The following is a 24840-nucleotide window of genomic DNA, read 5'->3' as shown; positions in this document are numbered from 1 at the left end:
ATCAATGAGGGTTCTAGACCATCAGTGTTACGAGCGCGCGCGGGCGCGGTCGTCTCGAGCTGGTGGTGAGCCCTTGGGCCACAGCGAAAGCTAGGGAGGAGCCCCAGCCACACCGTGGGAGGTGAGCTGGGCAGGCATGGTGAACCAGGCGGGTACAGAAGCAGGCACAGAGTCTGACCCTCAGCCGGACCTGAACGCCCATGGCAGCCAACACTGGGAAGTTGACTGATGAACGGTCCTCCGACTGTTCCCGGCCCTTTCGGACCTGCCGCTGGGAACGGCAATGGGCAGCAGGCCGGACAGAGGCAAGGGCAGACAGAGTCCTTTACACTGAAGACATCAGACGGGGGCTGAAGCAGACATCCAAGACAGGCTGAAGCAAGACGTTGGAGACATCAGGGCAAGGCTGAAGCGGACATCGTAGAAGAGGGCAGGAAAGGTCCAGGCGAGCAGGAACTCCGATGCTGGGATACTGACATCCGAAGCCCCTTCGGCTGGCAGGAACAGAAGCTCAAGAGCCCGGGGGACGAATCCCTCCTGTTGGCCACTCCAGGGCCCAACAGGACAGAAGGCTCAGGAACCAGACGAAGACACAGGGCAGAACAACCGGAACTGGAACAGGATCAGGCAGCTTCAGGAACAGACATCAAAGCAAGGTCAGGAACAGACATCAAGGCAAGGTCAGGACAAGGAGCCATCAATACATGGAGGACCTGGAACGGCAAGGTTACAGGCGACTGTAGAGCCCGATCCGCAGGCTCGTTGCAAAAGAAAAGGAAGTCCTTATATACTGGAGGTAGAAGGCAACTCCTTGGGAGGAGCTAGCCAGGACCGCCCACCGCTGGCCCTATAAATAAGGAGGAGAGCTGCGGGCCGGCCCCTAGGAGAAGGGCGTCGCCAGACAGGAAGTCCAAACGCTGGCAAGCAAGCCACAGGCACAGCTAGGCCTCTCAGGCCCTGGAGCAAGTCCCGGATGGAACACAGGCGAGGCCCTGGCTTCGGAGCGACCTCCGGTGGAAGGTGAGAGACCACCTGTAGCGCAGCAACAGGGGGGATCGTAACAATCAGGACAGACTCCTCACCCATTTGACATAGGACTTGAAGTCCCACTGCTAGATAGCCTCATTTTTTCAATAGAACAGCTTCCTATTAAACAAGATGGAATTAATATCTATAGGAACAAGGAACATTTTGTCAGCCAATGAACCCTCATAACTTTCAGCTTTACACTTATTGGCCTCCACTGAAGGAAGAAAGTGAAAATCCCTGCACAACCCCCATCTTGGGTATGGAGGCTATTATGCAAGATTCCAACCCAGGATGCATGCAGACATAGTTAGGGTAAGTTGTACTAGATAACTTTAGAATAAATCAGCCACAGGGACAATGTGTCTCTAGTGATTGAATGTGTATATGATGTTTAAGATGAGGAATGGATGGAACCATCCATTCCTTAGGTCAGGGTACAACCCAAATGTGACACTAACTTGTGTGGAATGGTAACAAAGCAAAACATTCACAGCAAGTATTAGAAATGCACTTTCCCTACATGGGAGAAAATCTTTACCTGAAGCTTGGGAGGAAATGCCTATTAGAGGGAATCCGTTGCCATTACTGCGAAGTGCCATATCTTGCAATATCTGGGCTCCTCCCCGTCGAGTCACTGAATCCAGCAGGAAAATGACAATGGTTGAGGTAGAAAGCAGCTACCCAGATGTAAATTCACCAGCAAAAGGGAGAATAAATCATCCCCTTCCCTGAGAAGGAAGTAAGGCACATGGACAGACTCTCACCAAATAAGAACAAGACCATAAAGTATCTCACCAAATAAGAACAAGACCATAATATACACCCAGCCAACAAAAACCTCATTGAGGAAACAAGCTCTGTCCACTGCAGGTCCCCATCTTTGGAACCTGCTCCCACCGGACCTCCGCCAAGAACCATGCCTTCCGACATTCAAAAAGAAGCTAAAGACTTGGCTATTCACTGAAGCTTTCCCTGAGAGCTAAAATCTGGTGAAGCGACAGACGATATACCTACCTCTGTACATATGTTCCTGATTTATGATTCCCAGTTACATTTAATTGAGTTTATGAAAGTTCTCTTTAATAGTTTTCCTGTATACTTGTGTTAATGTATTCTGCCTTGAGGCGACTGTTTTAATGTATTTCCGCCCTGGAGGCGACTGTTCAGTTCCTTGTAAACCGGTGCGATATGTATTCTTTACAGGAACATCGGTATATAAAAATTAAAAATAAATAAATAAATAAAAGTATAAAACAGAAAGATGCAGACAAAAAACTAAACTGGAAACCACTACAAGCCAGTGCAATAATGCAAAAATAGAAATATCACCATTTCTCATAAAACAAAATCAAGAAATATAAAATCCATCATGATATACTAATAAAAATATTTCAGAACAGATGCGAAGTAGAATATATAATAATTAAGAACAATAAAGATTAAAAAAAGTTAAACATTTCCCAAAAATCAATTAAATATTTCAAAACAGCAGACATATCAAACACCCATTAATTAAAACTAATAAGGAGTATGATTTCCAGTAACCCTGAGATTTTAGTGGATTAGTGGAAGGGGGATGGGGGGGGGAACACACACACTTTCTCCTCTCTTTTTCATATGCACACTCTCACAAATCCTTCTAACCTCTCTTCTCACTACTCTTTCACTTCTTCCCTTCCCTCTTACTCACCCCCTCAGTTATTCACCCCCTTCCCCTTTTGGGAAATGTTTAACTTTTTTATCCTTATTCTTCTTAATTATTATATATTCTACTCCGCATCTGTTCTGAAATATTTTTATTAGTATATCATGATGGATTTTATATTTCTTGATTTTGTTTTATGAGAAATGGTAATATTTCTATTTTTGCATTATTGCACTGGCTTGTAGTGGTTTTCAGTTTAGTTTTTTGTCTGCATCTTTCTGTTTTATACTTTATGGCCTTGTTCTTATTTGGTGAGAGTCTGTCTATGTTCTGCATTTGTGATCGAGGTGAGGTAGCCTGCAAGCCAGGAATACACCTTGTACCTCTTGGGTTGAAGGAACTGCTGATTTTGTTAGAGGCTGGAATCCATGATTGAAGGGGCTCCTTGGGTGCTAAACTGATGGTGCTTAAGCCTGCTGGATACTGAAATACCTGCCGCAAGTTTTGGGGATTTGGTTTTTGCATCGAGGCACTCCAAGGAGGATCCCCCCCCCCCCCCCCCGAAGCTTAAAGAGGGACCTCCCCCACTGGCCGTAGTTGGGGTCGATAACTTGTAATGTGGCCCCAGCACAAAAACGTTTGCCCACACTTGCTCTACAGTGACACAGTACTTAGGTGCAACTAGATTGGCTGACCCAGCCAACGGGACACACTGTCTGTGGAGGACTACAGCGTCTCTGTGATATTTAAATCTTGTCCCTCAAGATAATTTGCCATCCGCTTGGAGATTAGTTTTCAAAGAAATATAACTGGGCAGCTAAGGAGATGCTGGATGCACGGGGTGAAAATCAAATCCTTTGGAGTGGGTAAATACACCTGTGGGAAAGCAGGCTGTCCCCCTGGGTAGGGGAGAGAGGAGAATCGGAGATGAGTTGGGGAAGGAAAATCAAGCACATATTTCCCTAATATATTTGAGCGCTCTTTTCCCCACTGCACGAAAGAAGCCTCATTTGCATTGGTAACGCCCCCTAATGCGTTACCAATGCGATATTGGAAAAAGGCCCTTAATGCTGATTTCGCAATGCCTGAGATCAGTATAAAGGAAGTACTTGCTCCTTGAGTTTTGAATACCGCAGGGCCAGCACAAGAGGATAAGCAGCATAATGAGCTCCTTTGGTAACATCGAGGAGGTACCAGCAGCAGTGGAGGAGTAAGACAGAAACCAGTGGGGCTGCTGGTGAAAAAAGGGAGCCTGCTTGGGTTGTGTGTGTGTGTGTGTATGTGAGTAAGCATGGAAGCTTGTCTGGGTTGTGTGTGAGGAACCATGGGAGCCTGCCTGGGTTGTATGTGTGTGTGTGTGTGTGTGTGTGTGTGTGGCAAGCATGGGAGCCTGACTGGGTTTTGTGTGTGTGTGTGTGTGTGTGTGTGTGTGTGTGTGAATGAGCATGGGAGCCTGCCTGGATTGTGCGCATGTGTAAACAAGCATGGGAGCCTGTCTGCATTACATTTGTGTGTAAGGAACCATGGGAGCCTGCATGGGTTATATGTATGTGTTATGTGTGGTCAAGCATGAGAGCCTGATGGGTTTTGTGTGTGTGTGTGAGCAAGCATGGGAACCTGCCTGGGTTGTGTGTGTGTGTGAGAGAGAGAAAGAATGGAAGCCTGCCTGGGTTGTGTATATGTGTGTGTGCGTGTGAGAGCTTTGGAGTCTGCTTGGGTTATGTATGTGTGTGTGAGAGAGTACTGGAACATGCCAGAGTTATTTGTATGAGAGCAGGGGAGCCTGCCTGGGGTGTGTGTATGTATGTGTGTGTGGTCTGAGAGAGAACATATAAACCTACATGGGTGGGTGTGTGTGAGAGAGAGCAAGGGCGCCTGCCTGGGTGTGTGTGTGAAAATGTGAGTCTGCCTGCCCTAGGTGTGTGTGTATGTGTGTGTGTGTATGTGTGTGTGTGTGAATGGATCTGACTCCAGCCTCTTTTAATTTCCACTTCATTATAACAGCAAACAATTATGTAGACTGTTTAACTTCAGCAGTGTACTCACAGCTTCAGCTTCTAACAGAGGGTTCATGAGCTGCCTTCTCCTGGAGACACAGGGCCTCCTGTTCCCAGCTGGGTTCTGCCTCTTATCCTGCCCAGCAGGATGCTGCCAAAGAGATCTTTCCCTCTATGGGGATTAAGGTGGACCAGGCTAAATGCGTGGTCCCATACAGGTTAAAGGTGTGGTGTACAGCCTATCCTTTATAGATGGAAAAAGTTAATTTCTTGATTTCAGAGTTTAAAACTGTAAATGCACAAAAGGGGAATGAGCAATGAGTGGTATTACACCCCTGAAGTAAAGTGATGTTGTGTGGGGTGGGCTGGGAGGTTTTAAAGTAAAGCAATTACCCTTCTTCCTACTCAGAAATGCAATAATACTGTTATTATATGACCAAAGGCTGAACTGGTTCTATATAGGAAAACACTGGACTCCAGAAAATACAAGGAAGTCTGGACTTCATTTTTATCTGCTGTGCTTGTCTGAAGTAGCCACTGGTGTCCTTATGTAACCCATATGCATGTCTGGAAAATATAATTAGGTTGGATTTGTATATAACAGTATTTCTGCTTGCATCTTTGCTGTGATTTCACTCTGTTACCTCCCTGACTTTTATCAGCTTCTTCGGGTCTATTTATCTTTTTATTTCTTCATTCTTCTTTCCAAAACCTGGTAAATAAAGAGAATTTGAGAAAAAAGCTGACGCTGGTATCAGATGAAGTTAGGGTTACCAGCTGGCACCATTACTATATGTTTTTTTGTTGAAGATGTAGATAACACGTAAAGGGGACACCCTGTCCAGTCTCAAGCAGTGACAAGGAACTCCCCAAAGAAGGGGGAAGAACAGAATAGTGCAAGAGCACTAAATCTGCTTGCGAAATGCATTGGGATCCTCTATGTGCTTAAAAAAAAGGATGCTTTTCCCACTTTGTTTTTCAACAGGCTACTCCAATCCCGACGCCCCTATTGCACCTATCAGCTTGTAGTCACATTATTCTTATGGCAGTGAGAGCTATTTTTCTGTGCCTGCCTTGGGGCAAAACAAGGGCTGAATCCACTTGTTGGGACAAAAAGTGGAACCAGTTGTTGACGCCAACTGAAGTCGTAGTGGATGATGGCTAGAGAGAGGAAGATATGATTGGAATGGTGGTAGCAAGGGAGGGGAGAAATCATGGCCCATGTCTGGTTGGCACTTACATCCAGGATGTTGTGCCAGTCTGTCATGCTGCTGCTTCTTTGCCCCCTTCCCTCCCTTGCCCCCAAAAGTTGTAATGTCTGTTAATGATTTTTTTCAGCAACAGCATTTTCATGCTAGGAACAGGAAACAGGTTCTTGCTAAACTTTCTGAAGTTTTTGTTTGACTTAGTTTAATGTAACCAGGGTTGCCACCAGACCCGGATCAGCCCTAACAGGCTAATCCAGCACTACTTTTGCCCCACTACATCCATCGACGAAGTCCTGCCTTTCCTAGACACATTGTGGCTGATGCAGTAAAGTGCTCCCAGCCTAGCTCATAGGTTTACGTGAAGTTAGACGCGAGTTTTGGACTTGCTAGACTAGCACCCGATGCAATAAGGAGATTAGCATGTCCAAAACATGCGCCCACACAAATGCGTAGCCGATAGCGCCCATCACATGTAAATTCCATGTAGGTGAGGCTATTAGCTATTACCATCCAATGCAAAAAATCACTGGACGCCCAATGCACACTTTTTAATGCAGCAAATTTGACTCCAGCCCGGAAGTGGTGTTAAGTCAATCCGCAAGTCAAGGACTCATGAGAAATTTAAAAATACAGTTCCCTGTGGGGTAGATTTTACAAAATTACGCACACGCATACTTTTGTTCGCACACCAGGCGCAAACAAGAGTACGCGGGATTTTAATAGATACACGCGTAGCCGCGCATATCTGTTAAAATCCGGGATCGGTGCGCGCAAGGCTGAGCAAAATCGGCAGCCTGCGTGCGCCGAGCCGCGCAGCCGGCCTCTGTTCCCTCCGCCTCCCCCCCCCTCTGCCTCCCCCCACCTTCCCCTACCTAACCCACCCCCCCCAGCCCTATGTAAACCCCCCCACCTTTATTCCAGAAGTTACGCCTGCTCGAGGCAGGCATAACTTGCGCGGGCCGGCAGCTGGCAGCCGGCCCGCGCCATGTTCCAGTCCGGGGGCTGGTCCGGAGGCCACAGCCATGCCCCCCAGAATGCCCCGGATGACGTGCCGCCGCGACACGCCCCCCCCGACATGCCCCCGACACGCCCCCAGGAAAGCCCCAGGACTTACGCGCGTCCTGGGGCTTGCGCGAGCCGCCGAGCCTATGCAAGATAGGCTCGGCGGCTCGCGCAGGGGGGTTTGGGGTAGGTTTTCGGGGGTTATGCGTATAACCCTTTCAAAATCTAACCCTGTGGTTCTTCCTAGTTAGAATCATTGTGACACTAATTTCTTGCTTGCAGTGTTTAAAAATAAAGGTATTTGGGCTCTATTTAAAAAAAAAAAAATTCTGGATGCGCAATGTACATGCAAGGGCACTTAGCTATGGGCATCCAACAACCACAGCAAAATCGGCCAGAAGCGGGATAAAAATGGATGCTTGTTGAAATTGTGGGTGCCCAATGCATTTGAGCGCAAGGGAAGCACAATTCTTCCCTAGCGCATCCTTTTTTACTCAGCCCCTCATTCACATATTGCATTGGTGCCCAGGAGATGTGGCTGTGCACGCATTAGGAAAACAGGTGCTCAATACGAGCACCCGTTTTAATGCGCATCTTATTGCATCGGCCCAATTGGGTCTGCAAGTCCATAACATATAATGGGGCAAAATGAGAACTAGATCCAGGGATAATGGACCACCTTTTTGCTTGGGTGGGCCATACTAACCAACCTCTGCCTTGCCTCTGGCCCCCGCCCCATTCCCTATTATTAGCTATGACTAAATCAAGTTATCAAAGTAGACCCATTTAAGGCAGCGACCCTGAATACAACAGAAACACAGAAACAGCAAAAATGCTCATAGTCACGGTTTTAGAGCCATGGCAGATTTCAATGGAAGAGCAACAGTGACTTAAATACATGTACTTGGTGTTGTTTCTAAATTACAAGGGAAGCATACATTACAAATTTGAAATAAGTGCAGTGGTGCCCTCTACAGGTTAAAAGCGAGAAAGCCATAGCTCCATTCAAAAGCAAAGAGACTGCAAATTCTGCAACATTTTTTTGTTTGCTTGTTAGTGTGTAAGGAGCATACCTAAAAGACCAAGAACTACAGATAGGCTTTACTTGTTCAGTTGTATTTAAGCATTTTTTTATTTATGGTAAGTTGTCATATTTCTTTTCCAAATTTAAACTTTTCCTCTGTTACTGGGCTCTGCATTCCTCTTCCCCTCCCAAGATCTCATTTCTCTTTTTTTCCTTTCCTCACCCTGTGCTTGGTAAATCCTCTTTCCTCTCCCTGCCTACATCTCAACTCTCATTTCTCATCATACCCCTCCTTCACTTTGCATTCAGCACAACTCACTCCCTCTCCCGTTCCCCCAGTCCTCTGTGTTGCCTCAGCTTATTCTTAGCATCATCCGGTGCGCTTTTAACTTTCTGTGTCCCAGGGCCTTCTTTAGGAAAGTGTAAAAAATGGAATAGCATAGCTGCCAGGTGACCTAGCTTCTCCCTGGGAATTTCTGAGAGTCCCATCCCAATGCATTCTGGAATCGGCAGCGCTGATCTCAAATGTTAGAAGCAGAGAACTACAGACAGTGCATATTCCAAAACCAGGACTGGTTTATAGTCTCCTTCTGGGAAAACCACTTTGACAAAACCGATTTTATAAAGTGGTATATAAATACTTTTAAATAAATAAATAAATAAATTGGGTCACCTAGCAGACTGCACCAGACCCTGTGGCTGGAGAGATTCCCCACAACTGTGAAACTGCACAGGCCTGAAGATGGCCCTGTAGCGTGGGCCAGCTGCAGAAGCATAGAGCTGGGTTGCGTATACCGGTTCCACCCCCTTCCCTATGCTAGCTCGCTCCCAAAACAGGGAAAGCTGCTGGGAATATTTATAGGCCCAGCTACTAGGAAAGCAGGGTGGCAGCAGGTTGTCAGGAAAAGCAAGGACTACGTTTCATTACCACACCAGGCCCTGTTCCAACATGAAGACAGCCCTGTCTTGTCTCCTGACTCTGGAACAAACTAACCCAGTGCTGCCCAAATACCTACATCCAGAAGGCAGGCCTGGATCTGCCAATAGGCATACTAGGCCTTTGTCTAGGGTGGCAAAAATCTGGAGGTGGGGGCAGCGGGCCAGCTGAAGATTTGTTGCCTCTCACTCAGCAGAGAACAGCCTTCTGCTTTCTGCTCCGGCCCTACCCCTACCAGTGCAGAGAACAGTTGGGAAGGGGTGAGGCTAGAAGAGAAGAAAAACTGCTCTACTCCCTATTCCAGCCCCTTCCCCTACTGTCCTGTGCAGGGAACAGGAAGAGAGGGATAAGGCCAGAGCATACCACAGGGAGCAAAGAAAAGCCACTCTGTTCCCTAACTTATCCCTTCTCCAATCATTCAAAGACATGAGGGGAGCCTGGAGCAGACAGATCAGAGCAAATAAAGTGATGCCTTAGACCTTCTGCGGGCCAACAGCAACTGCAGTACCTAGCAGCAGCAAATCCTAAATCCGTCACTGCCAGGAGGGATATTTTTGACCAGTACTAGATTTGAACATACATCCCTATGCATTGTGGTATTTGTAGTCTGTGATGCTACTCATTTGAAATCAGGATGGGGGTTGTCAGAAATCTAGGGCTGGTCTAAAATCTCCCTCCTGGATCTGCTCTCCCCAGCCAGTCCCTTCTTCTCTCCAATCTGAGGTCCCACCTGAAGATACACACTTCTTTTGAGAACCAGTCTCTGGTATCCATGGACACCTGCTTTGTGACCTGCCACTAGATTATATTTGGAACTGATTCATTATCATATTACCTGTGTGTCTCACTTTCTTCTTATTTGGGTTCTCAGCTATTGGGAGTTTTAGAAGGTGTTTGTTCCAGCAGGATTCTCTTATAAGCCACAGGCAGAATCATGTGTTTAGTACTTGAACTGAAAAATCTTATATTGCATTTTTTTCAGGGTCGCTTTAGCATCAACCTCCATGGGACTGGCCTCTCTTTATCAGAAACAACGAAGTGGATATCTCAAGGAAATTACGCAGTGGCTGAAATAAAAAAATCACCTGTAAGAGAATTATTTAATCAACTCCGAAGACGGTACCAAGTTATTTCTTTTTTTGTTTACTCCAGACCACAAACATCTGTGTAGCATAATGTCCTCAGAGCAGGGACCACCACCCAAAGAATGAAAATGAACGAGAAAGGGTGGCAAACACACATGGAAAGATGCAAGCCTGTTGATGCTCCTCATTCATCTTCTGATGCTGCAGCTCCCAGTGTATCAAGGCAGGGACAGTCCAGCTCAAACCCACAGGTCCCCCTCGTCCAGTGGTTCCCAACCCTGTCCTGGAGGCCCACCCAACCCCCAACCCCAACCGTGTTCTGGTTGTCAGGATAAACACCGTGCCTACCTATGTATGAGATAGATTTGCATACAGTGGCGAGCCAGTGTAAACAAATCTATTATCTCGGGCATAGTAATTGTGGCTATCCCGAAAACCAGACCAGCTGCCCTAGCCTCCCTCTACAGTCCACCCAGAACCTCTGGCATCATCAGCAAAAAGCAAGGAGCTTTAGTAGCCTGCTACACAGGAGTGGTGAAAAGCATTCTTAAGAGATTAAAGGGATGCGGCAGGGACCAGTACTCTGGCTTAGCAGAGATATAATACAGAATGATGGTGGTAGGGAATGAGCATGTTTTCTGTCTCAAGGACTATAGTAAATTCTACTTGGGCTTCCCTCCATGCTTAATGGCTAGCTTGAGCTCCTAGACAGTTAAACATCTTCCCCAGCTGCAGATACCAGATAAACTCAGTTCTTGGTTACTAAAAACATTTATTTGAATGAAGAACAATTCAACACTCCCAGTGGACGAGAAGGTCCCAAGACTAGCTGCACAGATAGGAGAAACTGATTCATCTGTCATAAGTTTTCTCTGAAAGTTGACAGTAACTGAGGATTAATAGTAAATAAGAGGAGAAAAGATGCTGCTTCTCAGAGCCCAAAAGTAGATGAGCTGTTAGCCTGCCAAGAGCCTTCTTACTGCTGAAAGTCTGCAGAAAGGTACATTATCCCATGCATTATTGGGTCAGGGGACTAATAGAAAGAGATGAAAGGCATAGACAGAGAGACAGAGCAAAACAGGAATAGGGAATAAGAAGTTCAGAAAAATTCAAACAATAACCAATCAGGAAAAGGAACTCTACACCCTGCAGAGAATCTAAGCTGTGCAATATCACAAGATGACACCAGGTGCAGCATAATAAGAAACATAGAAATACATTGTGGAGGCACAACACTACTAGAAGTGAAAACACTGAAAAGGAACACAGATGCTAATGGAAAGGCTTTGATATATTGGAGATTTTATTCAGGAAAGTCTTCAGACAAGACCGTGATCTCTCAACTTGATGTTACCCAGGTAGAGAGTACATCAAGCTAGGTTGAGAGAACATTGCACAAATCTCATCTTTGGGTGAGTTTCCTCACTCCGAAGGTCATCAAATCTTCACAAGAGAACACTGTTCTGTTTGTACGTCTCACTTTGAATGTCAAAGTGGCCCCTAACCCTACACTAATACCTAAACCTCACCTCGAGTTACTAGGTGGGCCTCCCATAGAGATATAAATACCTATCTAGCAGGCAGGCATTATGGCTAGTCTCCTTCTCTTTCTCTCTCTCTCTTTCTCTCCTCTTAAACATGGTACCCCCCAGTGGTTGTAGGTAGGAAATACTACTAAACATGGTCATACATCAATTCTGGCACTTATTGCAATTTGTGCTAAGATAGCACTTCACATAGATATTAGCATAAACTGCCTATTACATAAAACACACCCCCTTTCCTATCACATGCAATATTTAGTGCATTTTGATAAATCCAGGCCTGAGTGCCCTAGGTATGGACTCTAAAATGACTGATTGGGTTAGAACAAAGGATAATATAAATGGAGTTCATTGCAAGGGGAGGTGCCAGTAGGGTACCATAGGGATCAGTCCTCGGTTCGGTTCTATTCAAAATTTTCATCAGCAATATTGTAGAAGGAATATTGAGTAAGTTGTGCATTTGTTTAGAACAGTTCATTAAACAGGATGAATGAAGCCATTTTCAATTCCTTCCGGATGGAAGGAATTGAAAATTGCATCACAAAAATACCCCCAAATTTTCAGTATTTGCGTTTATTTGTTTTTTTGCAGAAAAAAAGCCAGAGCCTCCTCAAGGCCCTCCAAGTCATCCACAAGGCCCAAGTCTACCTGGCAGGGCCTCCTCAGGCCCCTCTGACCACATAATGCCTCTTAAAAGAAATCTTGGGGTCCAGCTAGGGCCTTCCCAACCTCCTCCAACCCCCATAAACATTGGCCGGTGACTTCTCCAGCCCCTGAAAAGGAAATGATCAATCCCCACTTGCTCCTGCCCTGATATCCTAAGGTTTAAAAAATGAAGCCAGCAGCCTGGACATCACTGCCAAAGTGATGTCACTTCAGCACCTGTCTCAGGTACAGCCGGCTCCATTTTTTAAAAATCTACAGGAAGACAGAGTGGGGATCTGGACTTCATGGAAGGGATCCCTGGCCCTGGGCAACTTTTTTGGGAGGATGGGAGGGGGCCCACGTAGAACCCAGCTTAGCCCAGCTGGGTAGGATCAGACAACAAAATTTCTTTTATGAGGCTGGCCAAGTCTTGTGGATATGTTAGAAGGGTGGAATTGATTGGAGAGAATCAGTTTGGGGATTTTTTGTTTTGGGGGGATTGTTTTTCAATTATATTTTCCTTTCAGAAAATCAGCCAAACCCCCCCCCCCCCCAAAAAAAAAAAAAATTAAATGAACCGAAGAAACAAAAACTCTGCCCCTGAAATGAAAAAAATGAACCAAACAGTTTTGGGCGCCACATCCCTACTATTCAGAAAGCTTTTCCTTTAAGGGAGACATCCTAGAAAGTGTGAAAAACATGAGGAGTGATCTGGTGAAGCCTGAGGAATGGCCTAGAGTTTGGCAGCTAAGATTTAATGCTAAAAAAAAATGCAGGACTATGCATTTGAGTTGCAGAAACCCAAGGGAGTGGTATAGTATAGGCAGTGAAATTCTTCTGTGCACAAAACAAGAGCAGGATCTGGGCGTGATCATATCTGATGGTCAAACTGGAAGGTGAGGGGAAAAGCCAGAAGCATGCTTGGGTGCACAGGGAGAAGAAAGGAGGCTCTGGGATAAGTGTGAAAGGGCGTGGTAGACTAAGTAAATATTTCCTATGGAGAGGGTGGTGACGCATGGAACAAGCACAAGGGATCTGTGAGGGCTAGAAAGAGATTATACAGTCCATCCGGAGATGTGGCTGGGCAGACCGGATGGACACTATGTTCTTTATCTGCCATCAAGCTGTTTGTTGCTATCTGTAGCCAGAGCTCTAAGGTCTAAGCCTTTTATGCATTTATATGTATTTCCATACACTTACATTTTCATTCTTTCCCCTTTTGGGTGGATATTTATTACATGTGTACAAATACATGGGCTTTCTTAAAATAGACTTTTTTTTTTTTTTTACCTTTATACATTTTTTAAGTTGTTTTGTTTGTAATTAGAAAAAATGCATTCTCTTTCTTAATCACATTCTTCGCATCCAGTTATTTTTTCCTGTGGAATTTGTATTCTGGCTAAAAAAACAAAACCGAAAAAACAGCACAAACACAGTGAAAGGGAAATTTTGCTTCTGCTGGATTTTAGTCTGTGAAATCATTAAACCAGAGATAGCCAAGATTGATGAGAGCTGCGGTGTGGAAGCCAGCTGGTTATTTTGTGCTCACCGATGTTACTGCAGCCTTGTGGGAATCTAATTTGCATTAAGTAGTCAACTTAAGCAGAATGTGACGCTCGTTCATAAGAAAAAGGAAATGAATTGTAACTTGCTCTTTTGAACCAGTTTCCCTTTTATGTATAACATATAGATAGATAGTTTGTCTACCTGGATGCAGATGTAATGGGAATGTTTAGCAGTGAGTCTGGCACTGTTCGTTCATGCATTGAATTCGCAGGGAGGCAAACTGTTCATTGTTGCCTCCATAGTTCCACTGCCCTGCACAAGGTTGCTCCGACAGTCCAAACCATGTGTTCAGATGGAAGGGGAGACAAGGGGCAGACAGGCCACTGCAAGGTATTAGGCAAGCTAGGTGAGCCTTCAATCTTGTGCCCGCCCCGCTTACACACCTACCTATCAGCAGAAGCTTTGGCACAGGATCTCCCTTTCTCGTCCAGTGGCGTAGCGACGGGTGGGTGGGTGGGCAGCTGCCCACCCAACTTAGACCCAGGCCCACCCAACTGGCACTGGAACTGCAAGGCTGTCGCGGGATCCCATCCCTGCGACAGCGAACAAGAGAACCCACGCCTAGCGCGCCATCACTGCACACATGGGAAAGTGCTACTGCAGCCGTATGGCCAACCAATCTTCCTGTTTGGAGAGGGGGGAGCGGAAGCGCTGCGCACAGCTTCCACTTCCTCCCCCCAAAGCAGGAAGATCAGCTGGCCTCTCCTGCTGCCACTGGCCTCCTGCTATCTTCGGGCCATACGGCCCGTTGAACTTCCTGTTTGGGGGGGGGGGGGCGGATGCGCAGCGCACAACTTCCGCTTCCTCCCCCTCTACCCCCCCCCCCAAGCAGGAAGATCGGCAGGCCGTACGGCCCGACCCCGAAGATAGCAGGAGGCCGGTGGCAGCAGGAAAGGCCAGCCGATCTTCCTGCTTTGGGGGGAGGAAGCGGAAGCTGTGCACGTGCTTGAAATGTGTATGTGTGGATGAGAATGGGAGTCTGGGTGTGTGTGTGGGTGAGAATGGAAGCTTGAATATGTGGGTGAATGGGAGCTTGAATGTGTGTATGCTTGGGTGAGAATGGGAGTCTGGGTTTGTGTATGGGTGAGAATGGGAGCTTGAATGTGTGTATATATATGGGTGAGAATGGGAGCCTGGGTTTGTGTGTGGGTGAGAATGGGAGTCTGGGTTTGTGTGTCGGTGGGTGAGAATGGAGGCTTAAATATGTGGGTGAGAATGGGACCTTAAATGTGTGTATGTATTGGTGAGAATGGGACTTTAAATGTGTGTATCTGTGGGTGAGACTGGGAGCATGGGTTTATGGATGAGAATGGGAGTCTGGGTTTATGTCTGTGGGTGAGATTGGGTGCCTGGATGTGCGTCTGTGTGTGCATAAGAATATAAGCCTGGGGAGGAGTGAGAAAGTTAGAGCTTGTATGTGTGTCTGCAGAGAATGTGAGCTTGTGTGTGTGGGGGGGAGAGCATATGAGAGTGAGAGCGTGAGTGTGTGAGGGGGAGTCTGTGAGAGAAAGCGTGTGTGTGTGTGTGTGTGTGTGTGTGGAAGGGAAGAAGACAGTAATAGAAGAAAGACACTGAAAAGGAATTAGGAAATGAGTGACAAGGGAAAAAATGGGAAAAAGAGACCAGGACCAACTGATTAGAAAAAAACAACAAAGGTAAAAAAAAATTATTTTGAGATGTTAGCAATTTAAATATAAGCAACACAACCGCTCTCTCAAAATTTATGGACAGGTAGTAGCCATGTATAAAATCGTAATAATAAGAAGGCTAAAATACCACAAATCACCGTGAATTATGTTTGTATCATTAAGTAGACCTCATACTTAGGCGTAGATATGAATGCCATTCTGCATAACGTTTTACATCAGTAGTATAATCATGGGTCAGAAAAGAATTTTATATGCTTAGTGAGTCCAAAGTGAAAAGAATTCAAAGTTGATGTAGCATGACATTTCCCATTGTATTCATTGTTGCAGAATTTCTTAACTCATCATAGTATTGACAACATTCAATTTCTTAAGATAATGTAGCTACTTAGCTTTTTTTGCATGTGAAGAAACGCCTGAGAGTTAAAGATGTTACAAGGCTCGAGGTGTACTAGCCCGACACGGACCGTGTTTCGGCATCTGCCTTCATCAAGGAGCCGAATGTATGTGAGATGATTTTCGTGGCATTTTCACCAACATGGAAGTAATGCGTTTCCTCACATTCCTACATTATCTTAAGAAATTGAATGTTGTCATTACTATGATGCATTAAGAAATTCTGCAACAATGAATACAATGAGAAATGTCATGCTACATCAACTTTGAATGTTTTTCACTTTGGACTCACTAAGGGGTAGATTTTTAAAAAATTGCGTTTGCGTACTTTTGTTTGCGCAGCAGGATCGGCGCGCGCAAGGCTGCCGATTTTGGGCAGCCGGCGCGCGCCGAGCCGCACAGCCTGTCTCTGTTCCCTCCGAGGCTGCTCTGAAATCGGAGCGGCCTCGGAGGGAACTTTCTTTCGCCCTCCCCTCACCTTCCCCTCCCTTCCCCTACCTAACCCACACCCCCGGCCCTATCTAAACCCCCCCTTACCTTTATCCACGGATTTACGCCTCCCGGAGGGAGACGTAAATCCACGCGCGCCAGCGGGCTGCTGGCATGCCGAGACCCGACCCGGGGGCGGTTCCAGAGGGCACGGCCACGCCCCCGGAATGCCCCAGGCCGGCGCCATGCCCCGGTCCCGCCCCCAAAACGCCTCGCCCCGCCCCCAAAATGCCGCGTCGTTCGGCCCCGCCCCCGACACGCACCCTTCCAAAAACCCCGGGACCTACGCACGTCCCATGGAAAATAGGTGCGCCGGCGCGCAAGGCCCTGCTCGTGTAAATCCAGGCGGATTTACGCGAGCAGGGCTTTTAAAATCCACCCGTAAGCATATAAAATTCATTTCTGACCCATGATTATACTACTGGTGTAAAATGTTATGCTGAATAGCATTCACATCTACGCCAATGTATGAGGTCTACTTAATGATACAAAAAAACGTAATTCACTGTAATTTGTTTTGTTGATAATCTGTTGTGCTTTAGCCTTATTATTATGAGCAATTTAAATATGTCATCTTTGGGAATGTGTATTTCTTATATTTTTGTATTTTGCTCTTTCTTAAGTATTCCACTGTTCAGAAATTTTAGTTTCTCAGGCTTTCTATTTTGGTTTTATCTGCATGTTTCTGTTTCTAATTTATAGTCTCTTATTTCTATATTAGGTAAGGATTGGTCTCAGTTTTGCCTGTGTGTGACAGAAATGCAGTATTTCTGCTAGTGTGTAGTTTCTCTGTAGTAGTAGTCCAGCTTGTTCTGTTATTCCCGTAGGTGATGTATTAATGTTCTAGGGCCTGATGTAGTATTTGCATTGCTGCTTTTTCATAAGGTTGCTGCTATTTGAATCCTGAGAGTCAGTGCTGTGACTGTATGGCAAGGTTCTAGATGCCTCTTTCTTTGCAAGAGTTTGTGTTACTTCACAAAATAGCAGTGGAGGGTTATTTTTTGCTGAGGTGACACCAGAATTTGAATTTTGTTTTCATGTTAGTTGTAATGTGAATTGCCCTAGCTCTGTGCTGCACCTGTTCTGATGATTAATTATATTTTATTGTATTTATGAAGATTTCTGGTTTTCTGCAAAGATGGTTCAAGAAAGAATACATTAATTTTTGTTTTATTATATGATTGGATCTGATTGTTTTCTATACTTGTGCATTTATAAACTGCAATAAATATAAAATAAATTCTGATTAATAAGGAATTTTTAATGCTGGTAAGTGCTAGAAATAATTGAAGTAAATTATTTTAAAGTTTCATACATGATGCATAATGGCTGTTGCAAATTACTTAGAAAGCCATTCTAGGGTGCAGTATATGGCATTATTTATCAGTAAAAAAAAACAACTAGTAGACCTGCATGCCTACAGCCCACCCATGTTAACCTTGTGCCCACCCAAAAAATCAATTCTGGCTACGCCACTGTTCTCGTCCCACTCACCATCCACTCCTCACTTTCCGTTCACCCTCTGCCAAGTCCAGCACCCCTCACTGTGCCCTTCATTCACAGGGCCCAGCAACCCTTCTCTTTATTCCCCCACCCAGCATCTTTCCTCTTTTTTTCTTCTCCCCCCCCCCCCCCCAGAATTCTCCTCTTTCTCCCCTTCACTCTCTGCTCAGCACACCAGCATCACCTCAATCTTTGCTCCATTAGGAAGTGCCCAGGATCCTCTTTCCCCACTCTCTACCTAAACAGCATCCTCTCTTTGACTCTACCCCAACTTCCCTCCACAACTCCCCCACCACCCAGTTCCTCTCTCTCTCTCTCTCTCTCTCCCCTTCCATTCCCCACACCTACCCAGCATCCATTCTCCTCTGATGGTGCTATGACAAAAAGGGGGTAGGTGGCACCTGGAGGTTTCTGGAGAGGGTGGGTTTGCCCCAACCCCAATAAATATTGATGCAATAGTCCACTGTCTAGTTTATCAAATGGCCCTGGCATGGCCAGTGCAAGAACCTCCAGCCATGCACCCTTCCCCGAACATACACACAAACATACACACATACACACACATACACACACATACACACACACACTCACACACACTCACACACACTCACACACACACACACCTTCCCAACCTCTCTCTGTCTCTCAGCCTCACCCCCTCTTGCCTCCCCATAGCAGTATCCTCTGCTTTCTTTCCCCTCATAGTCTCAGCAGCATTCATCCATCTTGGATCCCCCTCCCTCCTACTAGGGGGGTACTTCAGGCAAAGCAGTTCTCCCTCTCACCTGGGGCTGGTTTCTGCGGTTCTGGAGTGCAGCAGGTCATAAAACAGCAGTGACCGGCAGTGACTCGAAGAAAAACGTCCTCCCTGCGCTCAGGGCCAGCGCGACCTATTAGGCGAACTAGGTGGTCGCCTCCGGTGCCAACCATTCGGGGGCGCCGAAGAGCAGCCACGTGGGGCCGCGAGCGGAGCCTATCCCGCTCACAGCAAAGAGTAGAGATTCGGCGGGCCAAGAACAGTGCCCATCCTGCTCGTGGCCCAGAGAAGCACACACATGGTGGACACAAATGAGGTAGGAGTCGGGTCCAAGCCCGGGGGGGGGGGGGGGGGCAGCGTGATGGGGGGAGGCGGGCGTGACTGGGGGAGGGGCGGGCGCAAGGCAGAAGGTTCACCTAGGGCGCCTTCTAACCTTGCACTGACCCTGTCTGCGCCGCCTTGCTCATTGCTCGAGTGATCTCCTGCCGCATGCACACGCCTCACATGCTCTTCTGCTGCCTGTCTCCTGCATGTAAGCATAAAAGAGGATGCTCCCTTTGGTCTGGAGGGTCAGGTTCCAGCTGCAGGGCAGAGATGCAGCATGACTCCAGGAAGGGGGGGGGGGGCCAGAGATAGGTGCCCTGTCATTTTACTGGCATCACTGCCTTTCTTGTTTGGGTCACAGCGCAATGTAGGCGTTCTGAACTGGCAGATGAACTGCCCAATTCCAGCCTCGTCCTGATGCCATCCCCAAAACTGTGGCACTCCAGGCAGCCACAGCCGCCTAGTTCACCTAGTCCTTTAGCCCTCTCCATGAGTTTCATCCTATTGCTCTAACCATTATCTTATCTTCTCTTACCTTACACCCTTCCCCATAAATTATATTCATCAGGCAAGTTGCTTTTATCTGTGCTCTTCTCCTCCACCGCCAACTCCCAACTCTGCGCTTTCTGCCTTGCTGTGCTGGAATAGACTTCCTGATCTGTTGCATTATCCTCACTCTGTCCATATCCAATCTAAAAACTGCTTTTAAATCCTAACCAGTTCTCTACAATAAATGCACTTCCCACAGGCTCTTTTTTTGTTGTGTATGTTTATCTTGTCTAAACTGTAAGCTCCAGGGAGCAGGAACAGAGTAGCATAGCAAACCTTTGATCCTGGACAGTACAGACTAGAATCCTTTTAAAGCTGAGCTTTCATACCTAGGGTGGGGATTTCATTGCTTTTATTCTATATGCTACTAGATGTTTAGGCATGAAGGCATATTTTGCAGAAACTAGGGTCAATATTTAGATGATTTGTCTGGTTAAATTAGGGATTTAGCTGTTCAAACTGTGGGTTTTAAATTTCCCGCCACTGTAACCATCTCTGACTTATCCAGCTAACTATTTAGCTGGTTAAAAGAAAGCCAGATAAGTTGGAAGTGTTCTGGAGTCAATTTAAGTTAGCCAGATAATTTATCCAGCTAACTCCGGTGTTTAGCTAACTCCGGTATTCAGAATTAGCGGGATAACTTATCCGGCTCATTCCACATCAAAGAGCAATCCTAAAGTTAGCTGGATAAGATAGGACTCTATCCGGCTTTATTCAGTAGAGCATCTCTTTGGCAGTTCTCCACTGAATAACCCGGACAAGTTGTCCGGCTACCTTCAGCCAACTAAATTGTCCATGTACCGTGCTGCTGAATATTGATCTCATTGTAAGTAACCTGCATGGATTTCACTGCAAATTCTTCAATATTCAAGTGGTGACCTAAGTGCTTAGGACAGATCTCAGAAGAGCAGAAGCTGATCATTTTGGATGTACTGACCTGAGGAAGGGCGTTTAACTCTCAGCAGCTAGACAAAAACACTTTCAGTTAGGTCACAAATCGCAGCTTGTTTGCTGATCTGAGTTTCTATTGAGGACAATAGAAATACTGTTAGATCTATCACTGCCCATCATCTCCATCATAAAAATACTTCTATGCCAGATATTATTTCCCTATCATTTGGGAGTTCTTAGCCATAAAATTACTGCTGATTAAAGGGAGGGCACTGCTGTTATCGATCATGAATGTGACCCCCTTCTGCAGCTGGTGTCTGCTCTTCAAAGAATATACACATCCTGAGATCTTCCTTTACTAACCCCTGGCCATGCTAAAGAGATGGAGAAATTACCTGAGGGTGAAATGGTAGTTTAGCGGAATGGAATTAAAACCTGATTGGCTTTATCGAGCTGAATTATGAACTAGAGATGTGCATTCATTTCAAACACAATGGGAAATTAACAAAATTTCCCGTTTTCTTTCATTTTTCAAATGAAATGAAAAACAATGTATTGTTTTTTTTGTTTGTTTCATTTTAAAATTTTGCTGCTGACAAAAGAAAATCGCTCCTGATCCTCCCAACCCTCTCCCAAAACCCTCTTACCATAATTTGTTTATTCTTCACAGTGCAGGAGCCTGCCCCACCTAAGGTATATTTACCAATGGCCAGCACCATTGTTAATTTCTTCTGCATAAAATGGTACTGACCAGACCCAGACCGAGGAAGGCACCATTTGGTACAAAACAAATGATTTCAGTTTGGTTGCCATTTTTTATGTTTTTTCATTCCTTTTGCTTCCCAAATTCATTCGTTTATTTTGTTATTTTTGTTTCATTTGGTTCCATTAAAATAAATGGGGGAAACAATGCATCCTATTTGGACTCTAACATTTGGGTTTTCTGTCCAAGTTGAATGAAACTTTCAGGCAGGCGTCGGCAGCAGAGGGAGCAGCACTCCAAGACACCAAGAGGCGGGGCAAAGTGGGCGTGGCAATGGCTAGAGCACTCCAAGGTACATGAGAAAGGAAAGCAGTATCAACAGTAGCAGAAACATCCCAAGGCACCAACAGAGGAGCAAGGCAGCACCAACAGTGGCAGGAACACTCCAAGACACCAAATATATGGGGACAGACTTAAAGATCTAAACGTATATCCTACAGGAAAGGCGGGGTAGGGGAGATATGATTGAGACCTCTAAATAATTCCATGGTTTCCATGCACAGGAGGTGAAGCCTCTTTCAAAGGAAAGGAGGCTGTAGAACAAGGGGGTCATGGATGAGGATGAAAAGGGGGTAATCTAAGGAAATATTTCTTTACAGAGAGGGTGGTGGATGCATGGAAAAGCCTCCCTGTGGCGTTGGAGACAAGGACAGTATCTGAATTCAAGAAAGCATGGGATAAACAGAGATGCCAATATTAAAAAATGGGGAAAATGGATAACCTATCTATGCCAATCTCTCCCCTTCCCTTGGGTACTGTCTATATGTTTTCAAATCTATTTGTCTTTAGGGCCCTCCTCCTTCCCCCTATCCCAACCCATAACCTCCCACTCTCCATGATCTTTAAGTTTAGATTTGGCTTTATTTTAAGAACACAGTAACATCCTACCACAATCCGGGCCCAGGGCTTCTGCTTTCTCCTGTGCACTATCTTGTTTCCTAATTATTTTTCACTCTAAATTTTGAAGCAGGGAGCTTCAGAATATTTGCCTTCTTTCTCTATCTTTGTGAGGTCCAACAGAGGAATGACTGAACAAAACTGTGCTGCTGAAAGTGCTCTTAGTTTCACTTTCACCTAAATGAAAAATGATAAAGTCAGGACGTGCCACTGACAGCTGGGATAGGCTGGTTGAAAAAGGGCTGAAATATGATTGGTCCTGCTCCTTCCTTATCCCATTTTGCAGTCCAAAAAATGCATTGCTTTCCATCCTCCATAGAGTTGAATTGGACTGAATCAAATGACCCAAAAAGGATTTGGGATTTTTTGGGGGTCTTCAGTCATTCGGTTTGGTTGCCACAAACTTAAAAGCGACTTATTCATTATGTTTTTCTGTTTGAATCAAAACAAATTCACATCCCTAGGAACCAGGTAATGTATCATTAATAATGGTTGAGAAACCAAAAGATTTAGGTCTAGATCCACAAAGCAGCAATATTTTATCATTGGATGAGACCCATATTGGGGGGGGGGGGCAATCCCGCGATATTTTGCCCCTCCTTGAAAAAATATTGCAGCAGTATCACCATGTTCTTTTATCTCATAGAAAAAATCTGCAAGAAAAAAGAATGTGGCAGTGGTCTTACAAATCTGCGATGGAGGCCCCTGAGCACAGGGCCACCATCAATTTAAAGGGCCATGCAGTCCAACACAACTACCCATGTCAAGTTTTTAAAAAAAGGCACTGGACGTCTTACTAGACACACGCACACATGGTGACCTAACAAAAAAAATCTAAAAATAGAAAAAAAATCTGCCATGTGGCATTAACCCACCCCCCTGCCCAAACCCCTCCCCAATCAAGCAGATCCTGCCCCCTCTACCCTCAAAAACTTCCTCTCTCCCCCCCCCCGACATCACCTTTCCATATAATGTAAAGGCCAATAGGGCTGCCTCAACCTTCCCAAAATTACATGGTGGACTAGTGCCCCCCCCCCAACCCAGACCCCATCACTATTCCCTTATCTTTAAAAAAAAAAATGGCGCCACATGGTAGGGTCAGACCAGGCCCAGGGCTAGAAGATGCCATCCTATTCGACCCCAGTGATATTTTTAAAGGCAAGGGGATGGTGGGGAGGTCTGGGGTGGGGTGGGGCCACTAGCCCAAAAGGTAATTTTTGGGGAGTTGGGGGGATTATATAGAAAGGAGGGGTGGGAAACAGCTCTTGAGGGTAGGGTGCAGCTAAAGGATGGGAAAGGAGGTCTGCTTGATTGGGGAGGGGTTTGGGCAGCGGATAGGGCAAACTTTTTTTATTTTTACACTTTTTTTTTGGGACCGCCTCAAACAGTGACTTTTTTAAAACTTGTTGGGGGGGGAGTCGTGTTAGGCTGCATGGCCCTTCAATTCTACAATGGGAGCATTGGGACATGCAAGAGTCTTGGTGCTCCCTTGGTAGAATAGCATTTCTGGCAAAGGTGTAGATAAAATAACGTAACTGAAAAATTTCTAAGACAACTACATTATTTTATTTACATAGGGTTAGGTATGCATCAGCTGCTTTGGATGGATTTGAAAAATTCATGCATGCAAATGCTATGCAAAGCTACTCATTGTTAATAGGGTGCAATATCGCTATGATAGGGCTATATCATACAATATATGCTGTTTAATGCACATTATAGCCCTCTCGCAGCTTGATAAATCTCCCTGCTATTTTGAAAAAGGGCTGAAATGATAGCTTGGATGCCCTTTTGTCTGTGGATGAGTCATTTTCCTTTGCTGAAAGCTTTCAGTGCCTTTCAAATACCAGGTTCCTAATTGTCACAATTGTCATTCAGCCTGAATTAGCATCCAGAATTGTTATATGCTCACTGTTGCTTTTTATGATCTCTGATCTCTTTCTCAGATTGTGTTCTTTCTTTTCTTCAATTATTTAGTCATATTGCAAGATAATTCATTTATTTTATTCAGGATTAGTCATAGCAGGACTGTAGCTGTCAAATAATGCCAAAGCCATTTGTGTGGGAGGGGGGAGGGCTTCATTTCTCATACTGACAGGTCGGCCTGTTTCTGAGTGTACTTGCATGGCTTTCTTCTTCGCTTTACTGAGGGAAGGCTGTGTGTCGAACATACTAAAAGGCAAAGTGGAAGAAAAAAAATATCCATTAGGGGTAGCTTTTTGACTCTTTTTCTGAGGGTGAACTTCAGATTCCTTCAAGTCTTTGAAATCTCATCTTTTCATGCCAACCTGAAATGAAGAATGTATTACTAGGAATAATTGTATAGAAGTTTGTAGTGCCGCAGGCAGACCCAGTGCCGTGAACCTGCGGCTATTTATTGTGAAACAATCAGCAAGTCGCTTAACTTCCTTGCACTCTGAGCCAAAATTAAGTTTGGAGCAAAAGTACGGGTAGTTCAAAGAGATTGTGGGTCAGTTTGCACAATTTTGAAGGAGGAGCAAACCATTTTGATTTATATCCCTCCAGTCCAATATACAATACAAACATAAACACTCATACAAATACAAAAATAATCAACTAAAATCAATAAGTAAACCAAGTTATGTAGAGGTAATACAACTGTTGGCCAAGGATTTTATTTCTTGAACTTCAGGAAGGGAAAGAAAAAGAAAAATCCATAGAAGAATTAATGCAAGCAAAATCATATGCAAAAAGCAGCATGGAAGTCTTTCCTGAAAGTGCAAACTTTTAAAATAAAGATATAGTTCCACATAATTTTTGCAATACTTGGGCAAATGATGCATTATTTCAGAATTATGGAAAGAAACTGATGTGTGGACTGGTTCTCCTTTTTTTTTTTGCCTAACACTTAAAATCTTGCCCTAAGACTGTAAGTTCGTCAAGCTAGGTACATTGCATTCATGGAAATTATCACATAGCATT

The 24840-nt window shown here is 45.2% G+C and overlaps 1 protein-coding gene across 1 annotated transcript in view; it reads left to right on the top strand.

Annotated features, from left to right (window-relative positions):
• The window catches only part of ADAMTS9 (ADAM metallopeptidase with thrombospondin type 1 motif 9), a 366656-nt gene that overhangs the window by 322988 nt on the left and 18828 nt on the right, over nt 1-24840 (top strand). The window contains 1 exon segment of the mRNA XM_029601029.1: nt 9825-9929. Coding sequence (XP_029456889.1) covers nt 9825-9929 — 105 coding nt within the window.

This window comes from Rhinatrema bivittatum, chromosome 4 (assembly GCF_901001135.1).
Source record: "Rhinatrema bivittatum chromosome 4, aRhiBiv1.1, whole genome shotgun sequence".
Classification (NCBI taxonomy): domain Eukaryota; kingdom Metazoa; phylum Chordata; class Amphibia; order Gymnophiona; family Rhinatrematidae; genus Rhinatrema; species Rhinatrema bivittatum.
The sequence above is the reverse complement of the archived record's forward strand: the minus strand, read 5'-3'. Positions and strand labels throughout refer to the sequence as shown.